The sequence below is a fragment of the Astatotilapia calliptera genome, chromosome 6, assembly GCF_900246225.1.
Source record: "Astatotilapia calliptera chromosome 6, fAstCal1.2, whole genome shotgun sequence".
Taxonomy (NCBI): Eukaryota; Metazoa; Chordata; class Actinopteri; order Cichliformes; family Cichlidae; genus Astatotilapia; species Astatotilapia calliptera.
The window spans coordinates 19,865,156-19,874,384 of record NC_039307.1 but is presented as its reverse complement, the minus strand read 5'-3'; the positions used below and the strand labels follow the sequence as shown (position 1 = coordinate 19,874,384).

At 41.3% G+C, this 9,229-nt stretch overlaps 1 protein-coding gene across 3 annotated transcripts in view; it reads right to left on the bottom strand.

The window, feature by feature from the left end:
- Positions 1 to 877: 877 nt before the first annotated feature.
- Positions 878 to 9,229, bottom strand: part of klhl5 (kelch-like family member 5) — a 73,226-nt gene continuing 64,874 nt past the window's right edge. For all 3 annotated transcript variants that reach the window (XM_026170938.1, XM_026170937.1, XM_026170939.1), the window contains exons 10-13: positions 7,914 to 7,988; positions 7,497 to 7,634; positions 6,034 to 6,205; positions 878 to 3,300 (exon numbers count right to left, since the gene is read on the bottom strand). In XM_026170938.1, the coding sequence (XP_026026723.1) occupies positions 3,244 to 3,300; positions 6,034 to 6,205; positions 7,497 to 7,634; positions 7,914 to 7,988 (442 nt within the window). In that variant the 3' untranslated portion in view covers positions 878 to 3,243. The remainder of the gene's footprint in view (positions 3,301 to 6,033; positions 6,206 to 7,496; positions 7,635 to 7,913; positions 7,989 to 9,229) is intronic.

The window sequence follows — 9,229 nt, the reverse complement described above, 5'->3', positions numbered from 1 at the left end:
TCTGTCATTTCCTTCTGTTTGTTCCAGCTCTTTATTGAAGCCATATAGTGCTTTTACTGGGCGCCACATAAAGGATTTTATACACACTTTTTATACACACTCACACCAGTCAGTCTCCACAAACTTTAGGGTCTTTACTAGAATTAAAAATACAGTTTTGTGGGTCTCACAAGCGCTTGACTGCACAGCATATCTGCTTTATTCTGCTGCTGCGTTGATGCAGATGTTGACAGATGTAAGTGTTTACCGGTTATTTCCAAGTGTAGGATGCAGAATGAAGCAGACCACTTTGTGTCTCCCTCTTGCTGCTGTCAGGGGAAATAGACTCAGGTGCAGTAAGGCGGCAAGACAAGGTCACCAGCATCATCTCTGAACGCCACCGGGAGTCGTTTGTCAGAAGCACTTATGATTTAAAGCTTCCTCTGCAATAAATATCAGAGTGAATCACTTGCCTACTGGTCACTGTCCTGAGGCTAAAATATCTATAAACTGCCCCCATTCCTCCTCCCTGCACACTTGTTCCACTCTGCCTCGAACAGCTGTGGCGTCTCTGGTTCAGTGTTTAGCTTTTACATTTGAGGAGCTGCACTTAAGACTAATGAGGATCCATATTAACCTCCAGGCACATGAAAATACATTCAGAATTGCACTTCAGCAGCCAAAAACCTGCACAGAAACCTTTGAACTGCAAAGGGCCTTGGCTGGAGTCGCACCAATGGGGGTGCTGTTAGAAATAAGAGCCAAATTTACACCACAGTGGCATTTACTGTGAATGTGACAAACGCAAACTGCCAGCTGCAACATCTGTAGCATAAACATGATTAGCTGTTGCTGTTAAAACGCCTCTGTCGAGCAGGGAAAAAGCCACGGGAAGTGGTAAATCACATCTTGACTTTAATGTATAAAAGACCAATGATAGCTACAGCAGCATATATTGTACATACATAATGTATTTTGTAAAAGACGAGCAGCTGTGCAGTTTCCCACTGACCGCTTTTATTACATCGCTTCATCATCTGAATTCATGTTACAAAAAACAAAACACAATAACACACAGCATTTTCAGTGGGAAGTGTATAATATAGACACCGTAATGCAGTAAGACTACATTCAGACTTTATATTTATTTATGTACATAATATACAGTTATAGTTAGATTTGGAATGTGTTTTATGTTATTTTTAACCTCTTGCTGAAATCATACGACACAGTGGAGATGACACACTTCTTCTGCTGTGATCTGAAGAGAATTACTCTAAATAAACACCAGGCAGGTTTGAAGAAGCAAGCGAGGGTGGGGGAGAAAATAGAATAATGCAGCAGTGCATTAGGCTTGAATAAACATCAGCTCGGCAGAGGGGAATTGAGAGCCTTCGCGTCTCCGCTTTTTAGATGTCAAGCTGGCAAATTTGGGCGGCTTTTCAGTCTTCACCGGCTCCTGGGGCGCTTGGCTTTCAGCTGTGTGGTTAAGTGTGTCTTTGTGTGTGTGCAATATGTCCGTGTGTGTTTGTAAAGTGCATCCTGGGGGCTACATTAGCCCTACATCTGTCAGTTCAGAGAGGAAGCCTGTTTTGCCTCTCACTGTCAGGAGTTTCCTTGCTCTGCACTGGACAGACAGACAAACACACACACGCACAACATGACCAATAGGAAACAGACAGGAAATGCACAATTAAGGATGCAGCATGACATTTTTGTGCCGTGTGCCGGTAGGGAATCTGCTGTCAGAACCTTGCATTCCCTACGTTTCCTGACCCACAGTTTGTTCCACAGCATTCATCTGCCCCTCATGTCTTATGTTTTGTCTACAGTAGCATCGAATCCAATAACGCTTTGAACTCGACATCAAACAAAATATCGGCACCGGCTGAATCAACGTTATTAAATTCATGGTCTCATTACATGGTCTGTTGTTCATTTTTCTGGGCCTGAAATTGGGCTCTAAAGCAAAGCGGTGCAAGCAAACGTGTGTGTGTGTGTGTACGTGCGGTGATGAAGTGGGAAAACGGGGATGCAGAGAAAGCAGCAGGGAATTGAAGATGTGGTGAGGGGAAGATTCTCATTTGAGATAAAAATATACTCCTTGCAATTTCTGAGCACCCAACACACACACACACACACACACACACACACACACACACACACACACACACACACACACACACACACACACACACACAGGAAATGAAGAAACCTCTACAGTGGAGGGAAAAAATACGGTAGCTGAACAGACCCTGTCTGTAAATAGCTGACCCTGTGGTCTGGAGGAAATTGAAAACAAAATTTTCCTGCAGGGATCAACAAAGGATCACAGTGTTATCACCATTATCATCTCACACACACACGCACACACACTTCAAACCCAAATATCCTGCTTAATGGACCTAGAGTTGTGCAAAAATGGCAGTTAAAAACAAATAATGAAGTCAAAAGTTGGACAATCTTCTGGCGCAACTTAAAGAAAAATAAAATATTAAAAAGCTGAGATAAACTTCATACCGCAGCATTGCAGAGGCTTCAGATGTGAGCTGATGCAACATGGAAGACATATGCGCAGAAATATTTGATGAAGCATGAAATGTTTTTGCATGAAAATTGTAGTTCCTCACAGAATCGCTGTTCGTGAGGGTGTGCTGATTATGTCAAAAGTCTTTCTTTCATCTGTCGGCGGGTAACGGTGGGAAAAAGCAAGGGGAAGAAGAGCACTTGCCAACTGCAGCATAAAAATAATAGGGACTATCTTAAAATAGCATCAGTACACAGCATCAGATACTGTTTGGAGAAACGAAGAGCGTAACGTGATGAGGCAGTTTTGACAATCTCGCTCTGTCTTCCACCTTTTTACTCAGCACAAATGGGAGCTGAAAGCAGCCGTGTAGATTTACACGTGCACGTACGGTATGTGTGGGACAGCTGTTCTGTCGAGCTCGGATAAACACTGCAGATTTCCTCTCTGCCATGTGTATTTCTGGCAGTTCACTTCTGTGGCACAAAGTATCGGGACGTGAGAACTTTATCGGAGAGCTACTGACATGTACCTGAACCCTAATCTGCCTAAAATCTGAAGGATTAGTCGGCATTACGCAGAGTAAAATGTGTCTTTGCTGAAGAGTGTTCGCAAACAGTTTTCTGGTGTGGCCGGAAAGACCTCTCGGTGTCCCCAGCAGTGTCGGCGGTGGCAAAGAGGAGGGTCTGCGAGCCATATGGTGAACAGTCTGCCATCTACTATGTGAGGTTGTGCTTTCACAGTCTGACAGCCACCACGCACGCGCCTGCCCTGCCCAGACACAGAGGTGCTACCTGCAAAGATAACAGGACAAACATGAGGAACACAGTCAGAGATGTGGATTGTTTATATAACTGAAAATTACTATTAAACTACTGACTTGCATTGTTTCATAGTTTTGAAAACGTTGAATGTAAAGACTGCAAATTTGGATACGGCTATATTTTTAAATGGTCTGCAGCTCACTTGAGCAATTATTTAATTTCATTTTAGTCTTTTGGGGGAACAAATTTATTGATTTTGGCTCAATAAAAAAAAAACCAGTTTTGAGTACAAATGCTGTAAATAAATCTACAGCAGAATATCTGCCCCGTGCCCGAGGGTAGTGATCCAAAATAATGGGAAATAGACTGATTCTTATACAGCAATCTACTTACTCAAAGAGCACTTTTTTTAACAAGTGATTTTTATCTAACATTCACACACACAATCACACTCCAATCAATGCATTGGGACTTTGGGTTCTGATTGTAGGGGTCAGTATTTTGCTCAAGGATATTTTGGCATGCAGGCTGGAGCAGCCAGGAATCCAACCGCCAACCTTCAAACTTTACCACCCAAAACACGAGTCAATACCAGAAAAAAACAAAAAACTAACTAGAAACATGACTCTATGGGAATGATAATATCCTGTTTGACTTAAAAGTTTATAAGCACCTTGTTAACATATACAGATGGATAGCACACACGTGCTGATACACAGACGCGCACTCTCTTGACTACGCCGAATTTACTAATGAAGACTACTTGATATAATTTAAAGCTTGAGAAAAAAAAAAAGCTAAACAGAATTGAAATGACTTTGTTGGCTGCTTTAGGTGTGCTATTCTCCACAGTCTGGATCTATTAGGTGGTGATGGATGATCTCAGTGGCAGCCAATTTCAGTTTTACTATCAAACCTCATCCAGAGCTTACTTTTAAGATGCTTCAGCTGCAGTCTCTGCTGCCTCTGCAAGCCTCTTTGCAACCTACGGTGTCCCTATCGTGCTATTTTTGACTTGACTTGTGTGTATAGCTGTGCTCAGAAGTTTACGTACACTCATGGCCACGATAATTTTGGGCTATTTCGTTATTTCTTTCTGTTTTTGTTCCAGGGTGCAATGATTGTATAGCATACATCTTTAATGACTTTAAAAAACACTCAGGCCAGTGATGTGTGTACGTAAACTTTTGACCAGAACTGTAAATGCACCGAATGGGAGGGAGATCCCAGAATAGAGTGATGCTGCCAAACAAAAACTGACTGCAGATGGAAATAACCCATCATAGTTATTTGGAGTAAACGGGTCCTGAAAGTGAACGGAAGGAAATGGGTTATTATGTGACTGCAGGGAATGCATGCTGTTGATATCAACAGTGAGCCCAGCAGGGAGCAGAAAGTGACGATGATAACCGAGTGGTGGAGGTGGTGTTTTAAAGAGCATCAGTAAGTGGTGACAGCACAGCTTCAGGGGAACACAGTGAAGCTGTAACTGCAGCAGCAGACATGAGTCAACCACCTGAACCAGCTGACAGGTTTTTATGCCGAAATGCCAAGGTAATTTCTTCTAATATCATTTTGAACAAACGGACTCATTTCCCCATAATTTATAATAATAAAAAAAGAGGAACAAAGAGAAGGCATCAGTGCTTATGTTTGACATCACTGTTACTGCACAGACAAACCATGCTGAGCCTCCTTTTAGCACCTATATTACTCGATTTGGCATTATTGAGACTGACAGATTTGTGCCAAAGCCAAGAGTGGAAGTGATGCCACTAGGATGGCACTGACAATACACCAACTGATTTGTTTGTTTAAGTCTCTGACAGTAGATACAGGACATATTTAATGGTCTCAGCATTTCTTCTCTCATCTGAGTTTGTCCTTGTCCCTCCCTGCCAGTCTGAGCAGTTCAATGCATTCTGCTTCCTTCCTCCCACACCTCTCTTGTTCTCAGCATGGTGCCTGTCTCTAAAATGGCAAATTTTAACAGAAAAATCTGCCAACCAAAGTTGGAAATCCTCTGAGCCTACGTGGGAGATGGGGTATAAACTGAAGAGTGGCAGAGACTCCTGAAAGCCGCTGAATGAGATCACTCAACTTTGAGCGGCAATATCCAGCGGCAAGGACAATATTAGCAGGAGGAAAACACACATTTACATAACAATGAAAACATGCCAAGATACATCGGAGAGGAGCTGTGGGAAGGTCAAACTGTGACTGAGTGTTTATACATTTCATCTACTGATTGTACATTTGTGTTTTACTACACGTTTTTTACTGAACTGCAATCAGTGTGTGTGTGTTCATACCTGGATGCCCTCTCTGGATACTCTCAAGCTTCACTTGGTTCACATTTTGTCATACTTTCAGTCTTATTCCAAACTGAATTAAATTAAAATTTCAAATTCCAAAAAAATCACATGTACAGAAGTATTCACAGCCTTTGCAATGACACTCCAAACTGAGCTCAGGTGCATCCTGTTTCCACTGGTCATCGGTCAGATGCTTCTACAGCATGACTGGAGTCCACTTTGGGAAATTCAGTTGATTGGACATGATTTGGAAATGCACACACCTGTCTATATAAGGTCAAATAGTTGACAGTGTCAGAGCACAGACCAGGCTAATGGTCCATGGACCTCTGAGACAGGAACATGACAAAATGTGGAACAAGTGAAGTGCTGTGAATACACAAAATGCAGTGAATGAGGTTAAAGAGACACAGATTTGCTGCGCTGTGCACGTGTCTGCATACAGTACCTGTTTCCACTCGTTTGTCTGAGGGTCGTAAGCTTCCACAGTATTGAGATACACCTGGCCGTCATACCCGCCCACAGCGTACAGACGATCACCAAGGAGACAAACACCTACGGCATCTCTGCTGATGCTCATGGGAGCCACAGCTGTCCACACATCTGTCTGAGGGTCATACCTGCACACAGGAGTTCACACTGTAGTTCAGTGGTTTGAAGTTGGCGTGAGATGATGTTCATTAGCTCAGCTTAACATGAATACTGGAAGTAAAGGAAAACAGGCTATTCAAAAATAAATACCTAATTTTCACCCCTCACTTTGTGCCATCTCATTTGTTTAATTTCACAAAACAGAAATGACAGGATCTTGCTTCAGTCACATGCTGTGACCACTTCTTAGCAAAACAGCTGGACACAGTAACTTCACAGAGTTGTTTCATCACTGTATGACACTAACACACCTTTACAGAGATCTCTGCTCACCAGCCAAATCTGGAATAAAGTGTGGGTACGTATAAACAAGTCAATAAAATAGTGACGTTAGTCTCACCAAAATCACAAACTGTGTTCTTACAGCAGCTACATGTACCTAATTAAATGTATGTGTAGGATTTCATCAGCTGTAGATCTGCTCGCCTGTATTTTTTCAAACTTTGGACGTAACCAGGAAAACTATTTTCCTTGTTTTGCAACATGTGCGCAAAGCTAAGCAGATAAAAAAATGACTTCAACTAAATATTTCACAGGGAATTTTTCAACCTATCAAATAAGCCCATTTTTCAAGGTGTTCAACTATTCCTGCGAAATACAATATATACAGAATTAATGTAAATGTAAAAATAACGTAAAAATTATTATACATTATATATATACACATATACACATATATACACACACACACATATATACACACACATACACACACATACATACATACATACATATATATATATATATATATATACACACATATATATATACATATATCCAATAATTGAAATCAGCACGTTTCTACGATTTTACAACCAAAACTGTTAAAAACAATCAAACACTGTGGTAGAAAAGTCAAGAACACAAATCTTTGTTGTGATTTCTTTATCACACTTGCTTTCCCACTACCAAAGCCACAGTGTGCTGCACTGTCCAGTTCATTTGTTCATGTAAGCAGCTGCATCTTTGTCCTTGAGCAGAGATTCAAATGTCCTTTCTTACTGATGCGCTGACAGTAGTCTTACACTCAATTATAATACACACAATACTAAATCAAGGTCAAATCCTGCTCCCATTTAGTATCTTCATTAGCAAGATTAATGAGTAATAATTCTGCACATTGCAATGAGGATTCAAAAGACACTAAAATCTTTCCATTAATTTTAAAAACGCTGCCACTGTATGACAGACACATTATAAGCACCACAATACTTTAGCATATTTCAAATCAAGCAAACACATTCATAAATGTGGACTCACCTTTCCACGCAATCACTTAACCGAGATGCCAGGGATGACGCCGGAGCATCGTGGCCTCCGATGGCGTACAGGAACCCGTGCCACGTGGCCACGCCCACACCTCCACGCCTTTTAGCCATAGGGGCACAACCACTCCACCTAAAAATGAAGAATACAGTTAGAAAAAAAGGAGAGGGAAACATATTGTTTGAAAATTACTTTACTCTTTCCAGTCCTTCCAGTAGACCTTAATCAAAGTACATGACAAGCTTTTTTCAGTGTTGTCTGTTCTAACATCCTGTGAGGGTTACTAGTCTCCTTTGATCTGTGGGTAAATAACCTAACAGGAAGAAGCGCTTCACTAGAGGAACATGTAGACAGGAAACAAAATAGGAGACAGCAATTAGTTGCTGACAGATGAAGTCCCCGGTCTCTGACCTGTTGGTGTGGGGGTCGAAACACTCCACTGAACGCAGGCAGGATGAGCCGTCACGACCTCCTACTGCATACAATCTGAGGAAGAGGGAAGATGGTGTTATCCCTCTGAACATTTCTGGACCCTGGAAGTCCCTTTTCAGTTTAGTGACACTGAAGCAGATGGTACAAGGTGGAAGACAGGCATATGTGTGTGTCTGTGTGTGTAGCTTGTGAAGGTTTTTTTGAGGGCAAAATGAGGTGGGAAAAATCAATCAGCCATCACTCTTGGTGCAACACAACCCTGAGCAGTCAGTCTGTGTGTGTGTCCTTGTGTGTGTGTGTGTGTGTGTGTGTCCATGGATGTGAAGTTGGGACGGTAAAGAAAAAAATGAAACGGGGCCAGTCAAGCAAGTAATAAGTTCCATCAGGCAAAGCGCTCTGAGAGTACACAGCACATACAGTACATGACACACTCACCAAAGCACACAGCAATGCTCACACACACACTAACACACACACACACAAAACTGCTGGGCAAGGTTAGCCGTTGCTTCTGTATTAATTAGCATCTATAAAGCATTTCACTGTCTCTGAGGCCCTGAATAATAAAAACAACATGCAATATTTGATTCTAATAACTTCCAATTCTTTGGCCAGCGAGGCACTAAAAGCCCTAAAGCCTTATTAAATCCAGCTATTTAAATAAATGTTCGTCTGTGTGTGCATGTGTGTGAATGAATATTGTTATGCTTTCCATTACTGCCTCACGTGTCTTACAGAAGAAGGTGGGAAGTGACAGTAGTATAAACGTAACACTTTTATCTTCCAAACAAAGAGCGAGATTGTGAAGGTTTCAGGTCTCACGTTTCTCAAATGACAAAATATTTACAAAATCTTCTCTTTATGCCACACGTATCAAGTCACATCTTGCATAAAATTATTTTTTATTTGATTTTTGAGAGAAATATCAGCAGCTGGTAACACTGGCTTCAAGCTTAGCTGGCAGATACTTTTGCTTAAAGTCATTCAAATAAATATAGAATATCACATTTTAACCCCCCTGGCGCCTGCACTATGATTCATTTGTAGTATCTTGTCTGTATTGGTATTATTTAACTTTGAAATATGTAATTTAATGCTGCACTTTGAGCATCCTAGTTTATTTTTTTATATTTACATTTATATTTCAATTGAGGTTGCATTCTGCTACTTCCAAATGTCCACAGCAACATATCAGGGGCAACAAACATTGCGTTTGTGATGTTGATGCCTTTTGGAGCCCTTTAAACTTGAATTAACTAACAAATTATATGGCTCGCTATGTGTAACAGATGCAA